At 41.5% G+C, this 20,707-nt stretch overlaps 1 protein-coding gene across 2 annotated transcripts in view; it reads right to left on the minus strand.

Moving 5' to 3' along the window:
• prdm6 (PR domain containing 6) overlaps positions 1-20,707 on the minus strand; it is a 189,385-nt gene that overhangs the window by 18,289 nt on the left and 150,389 nt on the right. For both annotated transcript variants that reach the window (XM_050052123.1, XM_050052124.1), the window contains exon 7: positions 19,539-19,920. In XM_050052123.1, coding sequence (XP_049908080.1) covers positions 19,539-19,920 — 382 coding nt within the window. The remainder of the gene's footprint in view (positions 1-19,538; positions 19,921-20,707) is intronic.

The following is a 20,707-nucleotide window of genomic DNA, read 5'->3' on the forward strand; positions in this document are numbered from 1 at the left end:
GTTCACAGTGCTATGTGGAAATCGGACATATCAGCACTTAAAATGTGGCTGTTGAACTGCAAAATCTGGCATAATTTATCGCTCTTATACTGCAATTGGTGCTCAGTACTGTCTAAAACAGATTTCTAAATGGAAGTTTGTCACTGGCATCAATTTTTACACTGCCAGTCACATGAATATGGTGTATAAGTGTTGAGTCAGAATTTTTTTAGTTCCTACATTCTCTGAAGGCACTGTCACTCATGATTCCACGCCCCTCTCAGTTGATGCCACGTCCCCCACGCCACATCAGGGTCAAAAGTCTGAAACTCAAAAAACAGATTTGAAACTGAAAAAAAAAAAAGATCTGAAAGTGAAAAAAATATTTGAAAGTGAAAAAATAAGATTTGAAAGTGAAAAAATAGGATATGAAACTGTAAAAATAAGATCTGAATCTGAAAAGATAAAACATGCAACTGAAAAAAATAAGACCTCAAATGTTAAAATATATATTCAACACATAAATTGTCAGTTTCAAATTTTATTTTTTCAAGTACAAAACATTTGACCCTAATGTAGCTCCATACACTATCCCTTTAAAAGCCTTGTGATTACCTTTTGTTGGAAGACTGATTTAATGAAAATCCTGAAATTGACAGTTTGTCCTATAATCTATTCTACTCAACATATGGACACATTTAAAAATCTCTTTTTTATGTTGTTAAGGATCATGTACAATGTGAGGTATGCAGAAATTAATCATTTTCAAATATGAACACGACTGTGAACTACTGACAGTCTTAAATTATATGTGGTTCTATCTTTCATTTCAATGGTGTGACACAAGAGTCATTCAGTCATTCATTCCTGGTACTTTGCAGTGATGGTACTTGGCAGGTCTTGGTGGGATACAGTGATTATATTTTTCTTTCATTTCTCAAACTTTTTGCCCATAGTTTTTTTCTGAGTTTTGCACTTTCCAAATCGAGGGTGTCAGGACAGCGAGTGTCTTATGTTGTTCAGACTGTAAAGCCTCCGAGACAAACCTGTGATTTTCTGCCAGAAATGTTGAATTAAGAGACAAATAAGAGAATGAGCAAACATTACGGGGACACACAGGTTCATGCAAACAAGCACATAGACATACAGATTGAAAACAAATAAACACATGAACAAACAGTTCATTACACAGATGAGCAAAACACCAAAAACACACACGGGGATACAAACACACATTAAGACACTGAAACAGAGAGAGAAGGATGGGGCAAGTAACCACAATGTTAGGTCTGGAAACACAGATAGCCTACATACACACACACACACACACACACACACACACACACAAAGACGGGGCAGGGGAAGTCGGACACTGCTCCGGTAACCATGGCAGCATGACCCTCATCAACAATGCAGGCTGAGATCACGACTGGACCATTTATCACCGCGAGTTTGTGTGTGTGTGTGTGTGTGTGTGTGTGTGTAGCTAGAGAGAGTGTGCGATAGAGACAGTAACAGAACAAGAAAAGAAGATAGAGATAGATATAAAGAGATGGTGCGTGTGTGTGTGTGTGTGTGTGTGTGTGTGTGTGTGTGTGCTCACAGTGGGAGTGAATCAGACTGAAACAAACGACCAAACAATAGCTGTGTGTCTGCTAATAGAGTGTCCAGCTTCCATATAGCAGCAGATCTAATCTTACACTGTTTCTATTTATTGAGCTGAACACACACACACACACACACACACACACACACACACACACACACACACACACACACACACAGTCTGCTGCTAACATTATCTAGTTATTTGGTTTTAACTTACAGGACACTTCCAGTGTGATCACAGCCTCTCCTCATATCTCTGCGTCCCCGCGCTCTGTCTTCCATGATCATGTTTCCAGCTTCATTCCCGTTCACAGATATAAGAAATATTTCCTTATTGTAAACCCAATTAAAGTAATTAAAGGAAGAATGTTACTTTGGTTTTTGCTTGACATGAGGTAAAGGCGAACATCAGCACAGACACTGTCAGCCATTTGTTCAGAATTTTATTTTATCGGTTGCAAACTGTTCACCAAATCTGACAAAGGAGGGATGAAGACACTGTCACTGCGTGCTGTTGTGTCAGGCAGGTATTTGTTTCTTAATCTGTCACTCAGAACTTTTATCTGATGCCTCTGATATTAGGCACTAAATGAAAGAATAACATTTAGATTATTAAGACATAGAGCTATGGTTATTGTTTGACACAGCAATTTAACTGGCCTACTGTCCTTGTCCCAGTATACAAGCACGGGAGGAGAATCCATTTATTGAGCCAAGTATGTGCGACTCCTCTACGATAGGTGGAGATATGCCCCCTTTCAGCTTGTTAGTATTGGACCTTTTTCCTGTTGACCTATTACGTCACAGACCAAACAATGGACAAACAAGTTAGCTACGGTTAGCTAGCAGCTAACTGGTACCATGGTGGACAACTTTACAGCTCTGTACATTTTGTACGTGCTGTTAAATATTAAACTCTCTCAGCTGACACAGCATGAACTGTGTCTCCTCATCCGTCCAAAAACTCACAGCTCTGGATGTAGATTTTACCATGTTGCAACCACAACTTTCAAATGTGTAGGTCTGTCCAATCATATACTAACCTTACCAGCTGTGTCCTTCCGTTTTCTCTGTCTGCTGCCAACAATATTTGGCAGGTGCTATTTTCAGACTTAAGACGTGGACCATAAAGAAGGATCCTCGAAAGGACTGGAGAGCCAGGTTGAACATTGTACGATTGAGACTAAACCTAACGGCATGTCCTCGTCAAGATTTTCCAGGTTTACCACACAGTGGTCATCAAACACAAGTCGTAAACTGAGTTTGATGATATCTCAGATTCTGAGAGTTTGAGTTGGAGGCACCTATAACCAAAACCTTCACTGTTAAACTAAGAACAAACATCATAAATGATACCCAATGCTATCATCTTTACCAACTGTCAGACAATTAACTATTACCTCTGCCACCACTTTCATCAGTACCATCGATATGTTTACGTAACCTCATAAAACGATTCATTTTATAACCTACAATTTGTATGATATCCTACAAATTAGCGTCCCACAAATGATTACGTTACGTCCTTAACTCAAAGTTCACACAGTTTCGAGCACTGGTCTCCCGGAGGAAAGAACTGTGCTTTGTGACCCAACCTGCCTCGTTGGGCCCCGATCACACAGAAAGCATTTTGCCAATTCCAAAATGCAAGGTGCACTGCACTGCCACTAGTAAAAAATAAAAACAAATAAAAAATGCTTGCTGCGCCTTTTTATCATTGCCAGGCAACCACCCCATCACATCCTCACCCTCACCTTCCTGTGTGTAATCATTTTTTGTTTCCCAGGAATCAGTGTGTAGCTCCTGACATGTTGAGGCAGAGGGTACTGTCTGTAGCTGTGGTTGAGGGTGAGAGGCTGTCAGCAGATAAACAGAGATCTGTGTGTGGGTACATGAGACCCTAAAAAAGAGGCTGGATCATGGGGAGTACCACCAGTTGGTCCAGGAGCTTCTCCTCCATCATGGACGTTTACAGCCATATTTTAGGATGACTCAGAGGCAGTTTGACAACCTGCTGTCTATCGTCGGGTCGTATAGCTCTGGGTATCCAGCAACCACTACCACCAGTTTCTCCTCCATTGTTTACCAACTGAAAGGAAACCCCGCCTCTCAAATCACCTGCTTGGACAATGGGAAAATAAATGACAATAGATGACGTGAGGCATTTTTCCACTCTGAGTTGAAGTTTTTTCAACTCGAGGCATTCAGAGCGCTCCGGCAAAAACACCTAGAGTGCAGAAACACGAGCAAAAAGCTTCATTCTCATTGAAAACAATTACAAAAAGCCGCCTCCAGCTGCTAAAATGCTTTCTGTGTGATCAGGCCCAACTGGTCCACTCAGGATTGCTTCCTTCTTCACTACTGTCAGCTCATTGGTCACATGATCGCAGCCTTCTGGCATTACTTTTCATAGGAAACATACAAACAGTGCAAAAGAACAGCCTGATAAATAATAAATAACATGCCGTATCATTTTCAACATTATTGTGAGCAGTTACATGTTGTTAATATCTTCAATCAGCAGCAGCTGCAACGATGTAAAGTTACAAACTAAACTTGTTACAGTACCTTATTACTTTCCTTAAACTAAACTACTTACTTTATTTCAAACTCATTTTGCTTTTCTTTTGCCCAGCTAGAAAGACTTGACAACAGAATTCATGGAATGAAAACGTGATAAAAGTCAAAAATACCTGATGACATCATTTGGAAAGGTAATGCCATATGGACTACCATCATCACCATCATCACCATCATCACTACACACAACACTTGCCCTCGATCTTAATAACAGCCAACACAGACTCATGACCGTGTTAATGAGCTTCAGTCTTTATCCCTCAAATTCTACAAAACTGAATTCAGTTTCAACAATTCTTTTTAACTGTTCCTCCCAGAGGGATGAAGGTAACAAAATATCATGTTTATGTTTAATTCATCTTTTTTCTTCAAAGATTTTCTTTTATTTAAAGAGCATGTGTTGATTTTTCCAACTAAACACTGATGAATTTTAACATTAAATCCCTAAATTCAGCTCCAAACACCATTCTCCACATGGTGTTGGTATGAATGTATATTACATATTGTACTTGTTGTGTATCCCTCTGAGACATAAACACATGCCCCTCGCTGCACCCTGTTTATCACTGTGTATTACTGCACCAGTAGTTGAAATGTCTTTGCAGCGGTGCGACCGGGACAAATTCCCGTGCGCTGCCTGTAGTCAGAAAATAAAGTGATTCTTATTCTGAAACCAATAAGACAAAACTCTGACATCAGTACCTTACAAATAGGTAAACACCCCAGAACTAGAATAAAACAAATAGACCAACATCTTCACCGCTCCAATAAATCACAAACACCTACTGTACCCTGAGAGGATGTGGACAGAACACACACACACACACACTCACACACACAGAGGAAAGTAATAAGAGTAAAATAGTGTAATATAAAATCGAAAAATTCTCACTTGCAGTTTTCCACATAAAAGGCGTCTCGCCGTGGGGGTCGGTTCATTTATCAGCCGGCTGGTCTATAAGTTCACGCCTCAGTGGGCCGCACCACTATTTATTAGGTGGGTTTTCTATGAAGAGCTGCATTGATTGTGAATAGTTTAAGTTGATGAATGTGTGGATATTATTTATTAAGGCAGCAGGCCGGGAGATTAATGCTCGGTTATTGTTTATTACAGTGGAGGGAGGAGGAGGAGGTGAAGCACAAACACCTCCATCACACACACACTCACACAGACACAGACACAGACACACACACACTCACAGGTATGTGCATATGCAACTAAAACATGTGCACGAACAAGCACATGCAAATATGCTTCTGTGCACAAACGTCTGCACACAATCACACATATGCATGAATAACCACACACACACACAGTTTGGGTATATTGTAGCACAAACCTCACACAACCTGCAGCTCATAGTTTAAATGAGCAAAAGCAGCTCTTCAGTGAATATTAAACTGATTCTAAACCCAAGAATTAGCCAGGACCACGATAGAGAAGCATTAAAAACATCCTCAGAACATGTTAAGTCATATTCCAAAGGTATGAGGACACTGACTCGCCTTTGTGGCACAAATACAAAAGCACATACTTGCTCCATGCTCATACCGACATGTAGCACCACTGTACATGAACAAACGCAGACCTGTCATTCATTTCACTGAGACCACTGTGTTGGATTATAGCAGGGATCCTGAGCCAGAGGCCTCCAGCAGAAAAACATCTGTCATGTCACTGGTCAAATTCAAGCGAACATGCATTCCTGGTGGATTACTTTGTAATATGAGTAACGTAACTTTTCAGTGTAGCTGGTGATCGGAGACAAAGCAAAAAGACTGTGCAGTGTTCTGTTACTCAAACCAGACTTCCTGGATCACATTTCATTGTCTCACAGCAGCATTAAGTTCATTAACTAAAGTACAAATCTGACTGTACTGTACTGTCAAGTACTGTACTCTACTTGTACTGTACTTGAGCACTTCCATTTCACGCTAATATGAACGTCTACTCCAGACTACATCCCAGAGAATATTATATTCTTTACTACACTAAATTTATGATACCTTTAGTGTTTTTTCAAATTGGCATCATTACAGCGTTCTCACACATTTTCATGGACAAAAAACAACAACTTTTCAAGGACTTTTCAAGGACCCATAGTATTTTTTTTTCTTGCCAAAGTTGCCTAGCGTTTTTTTTTTTTTTTTAAACATATCAGATTTAAACTCTTTTCAAACATGACTTCAACTGGCTGAAATTGTGTGGAGAAGCTGGTAAACAAACCATTGTCAAACATGAACACATATTAGAGCTACGTTACAGCGACAGCTACCTAAAATAGATCTGTCGTTACGTTAGGTTAGCAACAGAAGATTACTCGTGACATGCAACCAAACTGACTCCTTGATTCCTTGGTGAAATTGACATGTTGCCCGGCAGTAAACATAGTAAAAAAAGTAGCTCCACCTTTACCAGCTGCAACATTAAAGTGAAGAACCAACATGGTCTCACTCCCAAGTTGCTGAAATCACGGCGCTTGGACAGTGACGTCTAAAACACCAATGAAAAAGCTGTCTCTTCACATCAGCATGACATGAGGCTGGACTCCATAATTGTTTAATGGTGCCAGGCTGCATCAGGGGGAAACGCGGCAGGACAACAACGTTAAGGCAGTGAAAGTTGAACTTTCAAATAGAGTGGGTGGATCCAACAACCACCAACTTTCACCCAAGTTTCCTTATCGGAACACAAAGTCTACAAATGTCTTGTTCTGTTGAACCAACAGTCCAAAATCCAAATTTATAATCATATTACACAGAGGAAAAACTCAAATCCTCACACAAGAGAGGCTGCAACAGCAAATGTTTAACATTTATATTCGAAAAATAACTAAAAACATCATTGAATCTCTGTCAGCTCTGCTAAAATTGTGCTAAATTTAGACTTTTGTGTCTGTTTGTGGAGCCTTGGTGGAGCTTTCTGTGGCTGCGTGTCATCATCAAGATGAGGAAATCAACTCTGTGAGTTGTGAACTCTACTCCTGCTGACATCTACCTGGCTGCTAGCTAGCTGCTAGCCAGCTGAACTAGCATCCTGTTAGCCATTGTACAGGATTTATTGATTCATCGAAACTTGGCTAAATCCTGAACAGCACCATTCAACCAGGTGGCTCCTTTTCTATTGCCGATCCGACGAAGCAGAGGAGAAGAAGAAGAGTCAAAGAAGGAGAGGAGGAGTTTGCTTTACGGTGAATAAGGACTGGAATGTGAGCTGTTGTCCTGTTCCTGCTGTTCCTGCTACAAAAAATCAATCAGACAACTGCAGCTCGTCCAGAACGCTGCTGCCAGAGTCCTCACCAACACCAAGAGAGTGGAGCGCATCACACCAGTGCTTAAGTCACTGCACTGGCTTCCTGTGTGTCAAAGGATAGACTTTAAAATCTTGTTACTTGTCTATAAAGCACTGAATGGTCTCGGGCCTAAATACATCTCTGATATAGTTGTACGTTATGAAGCATCCAGACCCCTCAGATCATCTGGAACAGGTTTACTCAGTGTTCCCAGGATCAAAACCAAACAAGGTGAAGCAGCCTTTAGTTTCTATGCTCCCCGCCTGTGGAACAAACTTCCAGAATATCTGAGGTCGGCTGAAACTGTCAACTCATTTAAATCAGGGCTTAAAACATTACTATTTACTGCAGCTTACCAGTGAACTAGATATGTAACTTATTGTTAGGATAATCTGTAGCTATTGTTTTTATATTTGTCTGCTGTTGCTTTTGCTTTATGTTTGCTTTTTAAATGCATTTTCTGCACTGTTTTTAACTATTTATTGTCTTGCTTTTAGCTTTTGTTTTTAATGATCTATTGTTCCTTTAATGTTTTATCTTAACGTATTTCTCTTGTAAAGCACATTGAATTGCCTTGTGTATGAATGGTGCTATATAAATAAAATTGCCTTGCCTTGCCTTGCCTTGCCGTGGATTGCTGCTATATGCCATTTAGAGGCGGCTGCAGAGCGGTGCTGCCAGTGTTTGGGAGAAGCGACCACATAACCGTCTTGCTGAGGTTGGGATGTGTGGACAGTTAAATCATTCCACAGAGAGGAACCATGCATTACCAGAACCATCCAGAAACATGGACAATCATAAAGCAGCAGCCAACGATGAAGAAAGACAAAAAAGGAGTAAATTACAGAGCACAAGTTAAAGGAGCTGACGGATTCACATTTTACTGGAGTTGTTACTATTTATAATTTCCATGTGACAAATAAATGATGATTGATTGAAACTGATTTTCAAAACAGATGCCAGTTATATTCCTGTCTATGGACCGATCGATTTATCAAGAAGATCTTACGACTGTTCAGTCCTTTATAGATAATCTTCACCACAAACCAACCTGCCCCTCTCGTTCTGCTGAGCAGCATCTCTCTTGGTGCCCGTTAGCATCACTCGGTCCTTCAGTCTGACAGTGTTACAGTCTGCTGACAGCACACACAGCCAAATATGTTCAGAGTCAACACCGCAACAGGCGAACACAAACACAAAATAGACGCTTCGATTTGGTTCACAGACAAACTAATAATACTTGGTTTGGACGGGCGGTGAGAGTAGAGCCGGCTGCCATGTTGTTCCCACTTATCCTCGCCTCCCTGTGTGTGTGTGTGTGTGTGTGTGTGTGTGTGTGTGTGTGTGTGTGAGTGTGTGTTTGAGAGAGAGAGAGATCTATAAAATTAGTCTTTTTCAACACGTCTGCGAAACACGGTTCAGGACAATAAACGCTGTGTCACCTTTCAACACAACATGTGGTAACAACAACAGAGTCAGTGTCAACGTGTCGCTGTGTCCACACCTTTAACACATGAGCTGATGAAAGAGACAGAAGGTCTGTGTGTGAGACCCGAACTGCGTGCCAGCCAGCTCCTCGCTGCTCCGACTATTAACACTACATGGGAATTAAGTTTCTTGGCACACATGCATGTTTTCATTTCATCAGAGAGGTCAGAGGGCAAGAAGGTGGTCAGGAGCGAGGAAAGCAGGAGGTAAGTGCTGCCCACCGACTGCTGGAGGAACAACCCTCAATGTGCCAAAGTTTAAAACAGAAAAATATACGTGAACTTCTGAATCCAACTCAATCAGGTCACTGCACAACATGGGAAGAGGGGTTGTTTTCTTGTGATGGGAATTTCTCAACATGTCTTTCAGGGTGCGTTCACACCAGTCTTGTTTAGTCTGGTTGAACCAAACTCTGAAGCGTTTACGTCCTTCATGCGGTGTGTTCGGTTTAGTGCAACACATTCTCACTCCGACCTCGTCACATGTCCACGTTTGGTCATGGACTTTAAAGGTCGAGATATGACGTCCAAGGTACCCTGGGTGTGTTGGTTGTTGACGTCCTGGGACGCCGTGTCAACTTCATTCTGTTACATGCATTGTCTGTTTTCAAAATACACTTCTGTTTTCACAGGAAATGTAAAGTTGCATACAGTCTCTTTCAAAATAAAAGCACTACATCGGTACATCACTGACTTGACATTTTTCTCCTTCAACCACAAACGCACGTGGTTGGGTTTAGGAAAAAAGAACAGTTTGGCTTTACAGTCTAACAGGAAGTAACCACTGACCTCCTAGTTGAAAGTCGGTGGTTGTTGGATCCATCCACCATCCTTCCAGCCTAAACTACTCAGACTTTTGCCTCCTTAAGTTACCTTGTTGTCCAGCCGCATTTTCCCCTCATGCCGCTGGGCAACCGGCTGCGTATTATGCTGACGTGAAAGGATGGGTTTTTTTGGTGGTGTCTGACACTGGAAGTCACTGACCAAGCACTGGTATTCTACAACTTTAGAGTGAGACTGGGTTGGTTAGTGTGAACAAACCACACAACTGCTCCCTGGCTAGCCTCGAAGGCGTGGTCTTCTTTCTGGTGTAAAAACCATTTGAAGCAATCACATGAAGTGAACTGTTTCATGTGTCATTGTGTCGATTAAAAATCCTTTGGCAACTGGCGAACTAGTAGCCTAAAAAAATAAAAATTGTCCTCTGTGATAAGATGGTCCGATGGCAGAGTGTCTTCCTCAAAATGCCTGCATACCTGCTGTCTTACGTGAAGTTCATAAGCGCAGTGCTCTGAAATCTGCTGATATACATGAATTCGGCAAGCGATTTGTGTATGCCGCCATCTTGTGGCGGCGCCATTGCTGCGGTGACGTGTGTCAGTCATCAATTCATGATGCTGTCATTGTGAACNAGCAAACTAGCAGCGTGACATTTAATCATTATGGACAGGCTACGTGACTAAAAACAACAACACGTGTTTGCGTTTTGTTTTAGGTATTCAAGAATATTTTATTGATCGCCTGCCCTCCGATGACCAGAAAAACGGCAATTACAGGTCTCTGATTGAGGGTCAAGAAAAGAATAATGTCACTAACATCATCCCAGTGAATCCTCGTCCTTGTCCAGTGTCAACCTAGACATCCATGACAGCATAGGGGATGTCCTAAATTCAGGCGAAAGGGAACATTGTTTAAGTTTTATTTTCATTTATTTTTATCATCCTGTCTAAAATAATTTTTGGAGCCGTGCATCACATCATTGAAAGTGTGTGTGTGTTTCAAGCGTAATTAAAATCTATTATCTCATTATAGCCTTTGAGATAATAAGTGAATGATAATGTCTTTAATGAGTACAGACACTGCCTACCTTGACATTGTCCCAAACCTTTAACTGACGTGCCACACAATTAAAAAAAATAAATAAAAATAACTAATGAATTATTCAATCAAAAACAGAAAGAGTTGAACGAAACAAAATCATTTAAAGAAGATTTTTTTTGTTTTCTGATTTTTTAAAGTGGATTTCAGACTCGACCTTTGTGACTCAGTGAATGTGTGTGTGTGTGTGTGTGTGTGTGTGTGTTTGCAGCATGCAGTGATGCAGAGTGAAGTGTGTGGATTGACCCGTATGGAGTCGGTCTAATCCATACAGAGTTATATCTGCGCTGTGAGGACGACTCGTCTGTCCGCCTATGTATGAAGACATTATTCCCCCAGAGACCAGCAGCTATAAATCACTGCTCCCGCCTCGTCAATACACAATCAATGGCTCTCTGAACACACACACTCACACACACACATCCACACACACCACACACTGTATGTATGTGAGCAGACATCCAAATAAAATCACTGGCAGACCCCCCTACAAACACACCACGCTCCCTTTCCTTCATCTACCTTTCTCTCTGTCTTTTCCACCAAACATCCACCTCTCTTTTTGTTTCTGTCTTTCCTACTTCCTCCCTCTCCCTCTCTCTTTGTCTCTGTGACTCTATTGACCAACCTATTAAAGCAGAAAGCTCACATAATGTCCTCTAATCAACCAGCTGTACTCATCAAATGAGCCCAGAACAAAAACCAAGCAAACAGCCAATAACATGTCATCACAGAGAGTGATGGTGGTGGAAGACGAATTCAGATCCTTCACGTAAGTAAAAATACGAACACAACACTGTAAAAAAACCCACTCCAGAAGACCTGCATTTAAAATCCTACAGAGGTTAAAATACAGAAACATTATCAGGTAAATTTACTCCAACTATCAAAAGTAGTCGTACTGATTCCTCCCTGACTGATATAACAGATATCATTATTAATACTGAAGCATCAGTGTTAAGCTCGGTGTACACTGTGTGATTTTGGGCTGTCTGAGACGAAAGAAGACCAACATGAAATAAACGTGATGATATCGTTGGTCATGGCTCTAAAACGGTGATCCTACATTGCACAGTGAGAGAGGTTCAAGGATGGTCGTTGTCACGGTCCTGCAATCAAAGACAGCCTGGGATTAATTTTGACAGTGTCAGAAATTTGGGATGACCATCTTGGTTGGTTGGTTGGTTGGTTGGTTGGTTGGTTGGTTGACTGGTTGGTTGGATGGATGGATGGATGGATGGATGGATGGATGGATGGAAGGATGGATAGGGATGGATAGATATGGATATAATGGATATATAGGATTTTGTCCCACTTTGGTTGTGTCATCTGTGAATTTGTTAAGGCAGTTGTTATTGTAGGAGGGAGTGCAGTCATGGGTAAAAAGCGAGTAGAGGTCTGGACTGAGGACGCAACCACAGGGGGGTCGCTGGTGTTGAGAACAATGGTGGAGAAGATGTGGTTGCCAATCCTGACATGCTGGGTTGAAATTGACACGGCGTCCCAGAACGTCAACAACCAACACACCCATGTCATATTTCGCCGTGAAAAGTCCATGACCAAATATCAATATGCGATGAGGTGGGAGGCAAAATGTGTTGACTGAAGAGCACGTTATGGGTAGTGTAGTTTATAAGGAAACTGCAGACATCAAGGAGAGGTAAACCTCTTCATTCATTGATGTACGTATTCCAAAAGAACACAGGGCACTTACTGTTGTCCCACTGTTTGTCTTTGTTTTAATGGTGCATTCACTGTCAGCGTGTTCTGACCAGTTGCATCCAACCTCTGCAGCGTTTCCTAATTTAGTCTCTTTCATTTTAACATGTGAAGAGTCTTGTGGCACCAAATGAGATGCCTGAAAGCTTCTAAAAGGCGATCCAGATGCAGTAAAGTAAAACAAAAGACAAGTGATGATGGACATCCAGATGGTTTATGTTAGCCAGCTTTAAAAATATAAGTGCCACAAAATTAAAACAGAAAAAATAGCTTTAAGAAAACAATAAAATCACACTCATTGTTTTACTAGAGTTACAGCAAATGAAACATTTACTTTATCACCACCACACAGACGTCTCTGCTTAAACATGTTAAAATCCAGCCGTATGCAGATGCAACACAAAGAAGGTTTTCATTCTAGTGGCAAATGTGACAGATAAAAATAGACACTGAAGGAACTTCTACAAGCCCGTCCATCACAGTGATGGATCATTATTAGTTACTCCTGCGGCTACACACTGGAGAAAAAAAAAAGAATAAAGTAATTTTTCAACACATCTGTGTGTCCAGCAGGGACAACACACATCTGTGTTAGTGTTAAATGCAAATATGTCGTCAGTGCGGGCTGATAAATCTCCTAAAAGTCAACAGTCTTGTTTTAGCCTGACATGCAAACATTTAAATGTTGGTATTGTGAATTTTCTCAGCTCACAGAGCAGCAAGTGAGGCTTTAAGTGATGTTAAAACATGCTGCATTTAACATCAATACATGATTTGTATGTTGAGAGATTACTTTGATTACGCAATTCAGCCAGAACGTATTAATGCAGTTGATTACCCACAATGCTTCGAAAATACCAGTGAGTTGACTTGTTAGTCCAGCAGAGGAAAACTGAAATCATTTAACACTGTCTTCATGATATATATTTATATTCAGTCACTTCCAATTTTCTACAGTTGATACAGACTGTAAACACGCCAAAGTTTTAACAAGTGACTAAATATTGTATGTAATAGGGGAGGTATCTTAATCAGCCATTTCTGGCCTCTAATCTCTCCTTTGCAGTGTTTAAACTTTTTAAATTCTTACTTTCTATACACAAGTTTGTTTGTGCAAATTGTGCAAAACTAAACTACACTAAATATACCTGCTGTGGGCCATCCATCATTTTGTTTTGGCAAATGTATGTGTGTATGCAAATCAAGCTTACAATATCAAACACTAACACAAAAGCCGATCTTTAGAGTCGATCACTGAAGGCTAATTAATCAATAGACGTCCTTCAGTTCTTTCTCAGATAATGTCTGCAGAGACACAACGATGAAGGTCAAACTTTGACGTTACGCACGCATTATCTGCTTCAATAAACAAACCGTTACCACAAATAGATAATTACTGATCAGTGAGTGAGTGTTAATGAGCAGGTTAGAGTCCCACAGGTCGAAATAGCAAATGTAAACATCAACATTAAATGTCTGACAATGCAGGAACATTATCTTCGAAATTCTGCAGCTTTATGGTGCTTATTTTTAATTTCTGCAAGACTGGAGAAGAAAATGATGTCGTGAAGGGAATCAGAAGACTTTTTGATTTTTATTGGTAAATGGTAAATGGACCTGCACTTGTATAGCTCCTCTCTCGTCTCCTGACCACTCCTACGAGTCACATTCACCCATTCACACACATGCATGCATTCATACCCATGCCGAGGCTTCCGTACAGGGTGCCACCTGTCACACACTGAGGGAACAGCCATCAAGGGTTCAGTATCTTGCTTAAGGATGCTTCGACATGTGGACTGGAGGAGCCGACCTTCCGTTAACTGAACAACTGGCTTTACCTACTGGGCCACAGCCACCCCAGCTATTATTACAAATATAACTAGACCTCTGCTGGCAGATGGGTGAATGGTAATCTGCACACACTGAGATGACACACAGCTGGTTGAATATCAGCAAAGTTTCCCTGCCTCCCTTCACTGGTTCCTGTACAGCAGGGTCGCTCTTTATCATCTTTAAAAAGCAACAGGAGCATGTGTATACATTCAGTAGGCTATATATTCGGTAGCTAGGTAGCTAACCCTACATGTTTCAGGGTTTGATTTTGGATTTAGAACAGGAAGGACAAGTTTATCTACTTTCAAGGTCTCCAGGTAATGAGTATCATTAATACACGTGCCACAGGCAAAACGTTTAGCTCAAAATCCAGGAAGGAAATCGGACTGCATGACCAACCCTTGTCGCACTTGGCCGATGTGATGCTACGACTGGCCAGTCTGCGTTCAAGGGGCAGGACTTTGCGAAGTCAAACTCAAATGGCAAATTTCACCATGAAAATAAATCTCACATCTCTCATATCACAAAATCAAAAGTTTTACCAGCAAGTGTTGCCTCATCTGAGCTTCATATTTTTCAGGTTTTCTAATGATGGAGTTAAACATTAACATGCTCCATTCCTCATGTGAGTTTAGTCCTTACATGAGTAATACAGGATGTTAAATGTTTGACTGTACCTCTGGAAAAACTGAAGAACAATGTGCTGGGCCAGTCATTGACAAGGCAGTGCTAGATGATAAAAACAAATGACAAAATTAACATTTAATTCCTCCATTAAGTCAACTGTGTGATGATACACACTTTCAATCAGCTGTAAACTTTCTGTCCTTTGATTTACAAGCGTGATTATATCCATATACACATGCATGCTCTATTCATAAACAACATGAACCACCAGAATGAGATCTGAACTGTGAGCACTGGAGATCAAAGTGCTTAGCAACAATACACCATTTTCAGTTAAAGCACTAATGACGCTTTTAAACACCACTGCAGTAAACACATCAATCATAAAAGCAGTGCTTATTAATTTTGTTCATTGCGGTGGTTTATACTGAGTTGCTTTTGTAATACGTCAAAGCTGTGAGTGGGAACGCAGTCCATTTATGTTCCGATTTCTTTCCTGATTCATCACTCATCGTCATCACAAAACTTAAACAGTATCCTACATCCCGACACCAGTTTAAAGCTGAATCGAAAGCACTTCCAAGGCCTCACTGACATAAACAAACTGCACCTCTGATGATGGATTTTGTTGAAATGACACGCGGGGGAGAGAAAAAATGACACGGAAGACGAAAAAGTTCAGAAAAAGAAACAGTCAGCAGAAAAAAACAAACCTGAAAGAGATGGAGCTGAGAGGAGGTGTGTGGTGTTTTTTTTAAGCTGATATAAAGAGCCATCAGTCTTCAGCTCCAAATGTTCCCATCAAGTAAACATCAATAAATATGTATGAAGGGAGAGGGGGAGGGGGGAGGGGGGAGGAGAGGGGGAGAGAGGCGTTAAGAAATCAAGAAGGAAAAGAAAAGAAAAGCCAAACAGCCAAACTGGTTTAGTGTCTAAAGATGGACATTAGTGTCCTTCTAGGTAGTTTGGGTGACTGACAACATAAAGGATGTTAGTACAGTCACAGCTTCAAAGCTCCTTGGACCCCTAAAACCCCCTTAAGGACCACAAGAACCGCCTAAATGAAATCTACAAGCAAATCTAAGCTAGGAACTCCTCAGTGGCTGTTACCACATTAAGACCTGTAGAACGTCTTCAGTTACTGCAAGAATCTCCCACTGACCACCAGAACCTCCTGTAGGACCCCAAGATCCTCCAGAAGGATGACAAGAACCAACTTAAGGAAATTTACAAGCACTACTGACCACAAACACCACCTAAACCTGAGCTAGAACCTCCTCAGTGCCTGTTAAAACCACCTAAAGACCTGTAGATCACCTGTGATTAGAGCAAGAATCTCCCAAGGGACCACCAAAACCTCCTGTAAGACCCCAAGATCCTCCAGAAGGACCACAGGACCCACCTAAAGGAAATTTACAAACACTACTGACCACAAACACCACCTAAACCTAACCTTAGTGGCTGTTATAACCACCTAAAGACCTGTAGAACGTCTTCAGTTACTGCAAGAATCTCGCAATGACCACCAGAACCTCCTGTAGAACCCCAAGATCCTCCAGAATCACATCAAGAACCAACTAAAGGAAATTTACAAGCACTACTGACCACAAAAAGCACCTAAACCTGAGCTAGAACCTCCTTAGTGGCTGTTATAACCACCTAAAGAAACCTGTAGTATGTCTTCAGTCACTGTAAGAATCTCCCAAAGGACCACCAGAACCTCTTGTAGGTCCCTGAGATCAATGACACAAGAACCACCAAGAACAATCACCACAAGAACCACCTCGAGGACCCCTCAATTGCTGCCAGAATCTTCTACAGGACAGCTAGAACTACCTACAGGACTTCTACAGGACAGGACCACACCTGTCACCTGAAGAAGCTGTAGGACCTCCTCAAGGGCCACCTGAACCACCTGCAGAACCTCAAGAACTCGTTTTGTGGTGCCTTAATAGCTAAAAACTAACTCAAAATCAAAGTTTTAATAATCTGAGATAAAGGAGCACTTTTGTCAAGTTGTAGTTTTGACAGTGTATCTATGGCTTAGACTCATGGGGGCCTTGGTTGTTGGATGCTTGCAAAAAAACTGTTGTGATTGCTTTTAAGGCAGAGAAACACCACACAGACTTCAACGAACAAGTGGTGACAAAGGCCCCCTTCTGTGTCGCCTGTTGTCACTATGTGTCGGCCAAAAACGTTGCACATGAACACACCACAAAGACAACAGGCGACAGTCAACCAGCATGTACGTTCTGTGCATGCGTGAAAGGAAATAACTCCCCACACCAGCAGGCGGCAGTAGACTGTAATCATCATTTAAAAATGAAAACTGTAAGACCGTCTTGATGCTAGTTAGCCTGTTAAGCACATTTACAACACAATCCAATGTTGAAAGAACAGAGCATGTTCACTGTGCACCAGTAAACAATAGCACAAACCATCAGGAAACAATCCGCTAAAGAGAAAAATAATCTGACCTTATGGAACAAGTTTGTTTTGATCTCACTGCTGCTTGACTTTAGCTCTTTGTTTACTTTCCTCACTTCTGTTTCTCTTCTCGTGCGCTGAGCTGAACAGACAATCAGAGTGATTTCATTCACTGACAGGCTTCACTGTCTCTGTCGATGCCAGTTCAACATATTGACTCGGCCAAAAAAAAAAAAAAGCGCTCACAGGGCAACAGTGCAGGACACACTGCACCGACTAGGGCAACAGCCCAACACTGACCCGTCAGCTGACCGTCATCTTGGTGTGTCTTTTGAAACACTAATGAAGACAATCTTCAATGGGAACTGTACCTAAAGAGTTTTCCAAGTTGATCTGACTCACCAGCACTGATGGGAACAAATTTGATTCTTAGAAGCATCCCAAAGTAGGGGCAGAATTTCAAGGCACCTTATGATTCAATTCAATTCCGATGATACAATCTATAAAGCAATTGATGCATTTGATGCATCAAAATTTTAGATTTCTATACATCTTTAACTTTTTCTCGCTGTGTGACTTCTCGCTACTTTTAAAACAGTGTAATGATCCATACTTGCACATGATTTCTGTGTATATGATGGAGCAGAAAAAAAGTCTCTGAGTGACAACACAAGGTTTGAGTTGGATGTCCTACAACTGATGAACATTCAGGTGACAGCTCTAGACTGTCTGCTCGGTGCTATAGGGGGCGAGCTTGAATAAAGTGGCAGGACTGTAGGTGGAGTGATGCTGTGATGGGCATACTGGTCTAACCCAGTCCACACCAGTGTGAGGCACAGTGAGGCCTTGAAGCTCCAGGACTCAGGCCTGTTTGGCTTGTTCAGCTGAATCTGATCTGCTCCTCTGTCCCATAAAACCTTCCTATTGACAGGCAGCTCCACATCGACCCTCCCTCCCCCCTCCATATCCAGCACACATTTTTCTTCCCTATGAGTATTAGTTTATTGAATAAGTGGCATCTGTTTTCCTGGCCCCGTCACCGTAAGGCGAGGTATTTCTCACTGACGCACAGCGTTGATTTATACGCCGCTCTGACTCTCCCTGCAAAAAAATAAAGCTAAGCAAAAAATTTCCAATACATCCTCCGTCCCCCCCGACACACACACACACACACACACACACACACACACACACACACACACACACACACACACACACACCACATCTCCTCTTCCTCCCTCCACGCTGTATATAATTAAGTTGGCAGATGTTATACACACTCAGACACTTTTACACTCTCTTCACTCTTATCCACAAACTCCCACTTTCTGTCACACACAAACTGTGTGATGATGAGACAAGCAAAGTAATAAATAGCTAAACTAAACGTCTGGTTTGCCGGCTTCCTCTGAAAAACTGCGACAACAGGTTTTAAAAACTCGAATGCTGTGTCATATTCATCACGTTAATGCAAATACAAGTGTTTCTGGTTATATTACAAGAGATACACAGACACTAATGTTGTGTAAGTGTTATTTATAAGTGTCAGTTTTGCCTCCATACCTTCAAGGACATGGATGGAAAAGTCTAATTTTCTTTTCTTTACAGCCATCAGAAGTAACAGGAAACAACTGTGTAACTAGGCTGGATGGGAGATATCAGAGTCCTGAAATGTAAAATACTCTATTTGGGAATCTCAGGGCCGTAACAACAGCTATCAATGTTGCAGATACATATTACATTTATCCACAATGCTTTCTTAGTAGTCAAAATCTTGATTTGATCAAAACTTTGAAGCTCAAAAAATAAATTGGCAAACTTCTGAAGCAACTTGTGCATCAAAGTCTGAATGTTTTTCACCAAGACATGTGCACCATGGGGCCCAAAGTTAAAGCTGATACAATGGTGTTGGGCTTTGGAGCTGTTTAGAGAACTCTGATAGATGTTATTAATGTTTTTCGAGCTAAATGTCAATGTCAACTTTGGTGGTTTGGTAGTTTTTACAAGCGTAGACAGGAAGTACATTACAGTCTCTTCATACCTGTTAATAAAGACTTTTGGACTCAAGAGAAGAAATTAAGCATCTTATTTGATGCCATCTTACCTGTCTGGATTCTGCGGACAGACGTGCATCTGCAACAGGATCCTCTGGGTGAAGGTCTTGAAACACTGGCCACACTTCCACAGGTGCCAGTCGCTGAAGTCGCTGCTCAGCTGGCTGGTGGAGGTTGGGCTCGCCAGGACTCGCTGGTTTTTGGACCCTAACTGGCCGTAACTGGAGTCCGACTGAACCCCGACCCCGACCTTGTCCAACAGGGAGAAATTCCTCGGGCAAGGTGAATGAGGAAAGACCATGGAGCGCATGAGGGTGGTGGAGGGGGTGGAAGAGGAGGAAGATGAGGAGGAAGAGGGTTTGCCGTTCTTGTTGAAGGATTGGAGGGACTCCTGCCTGGTCATGGCTTCCACCACTGTGGCTGGGACATTTACTGGAGACAAAACAGACAGAAATGATCTGGTTACGCAGGTATTTGGTGGTTCCGAGAGAACGGGTTTGGAGAAAGACTTTCACAATAAAAGTTCCCTTAAATGAGGAAGATCAAAACCACAGTGCTTTCATACACTGCTTACAACTGAACTGGGTTATGCTAAAGTTGGTGAAACTAGCATGTTAACTTAAACACATCAACATCAAGTTAAATCAGAGTCTCTTACAGCAGTGACTGAAGTGACATTTTTTTTAAATTCTCCATTACACTTTCTTTTGAACTCATGGTGTTAGCACTTGAAGTAGAAGGAGTCAGAAACAAAAACAGGATGTAAATATTTTGGCGACTGCGGTTCAATCCTTTACCTGCCGCCCCAAGTGAAGCACACTGAACCCTTAACATCTGTCCTGGACTCCAATCTAAAGGCATTTGCACACCAAGTGCATAAGCATTTCTGATACTTGATCAAAACTGTTGCGCACATAAACCTTGCACACTATGTCTAACGCATTTGCTCACTTGTTTCTCTCAACTGCAGTTACCTCTCAAAGCTGTCACCACTCTTTGCCCACATCTTAAATTTGGCACCATAGCTACCTGAGTTATGAAATTATACTGTGCAGGAATTAAATTGCACTCTGCAGGCAGCACCATCACTGCTGTTGTGCATTCCTGGATAAGCTAATATTACCGTCTCTTTGTTGTGGAAGATTTTAAAAGGACAACACTGCCACATATTTTCACTTTGTTTTTTCTTGTTGGCCACTTCTGCACCGTTTGTCTCTCT

This window comes from Epinephelus moara, chromosome 8, assembly GCF_006386435.1.
Source record: "Epinephelus moara isolate mb chromosome 8, YSFRI_EMoa_1.0, whole genome shotgun sequence".
Taxonomy (NCBI): Eukaryota; Metazoa; Chordata; class Actinopteri; order Perciformes; family Serranidae; genus Epinephelus; species Epinephelus moara.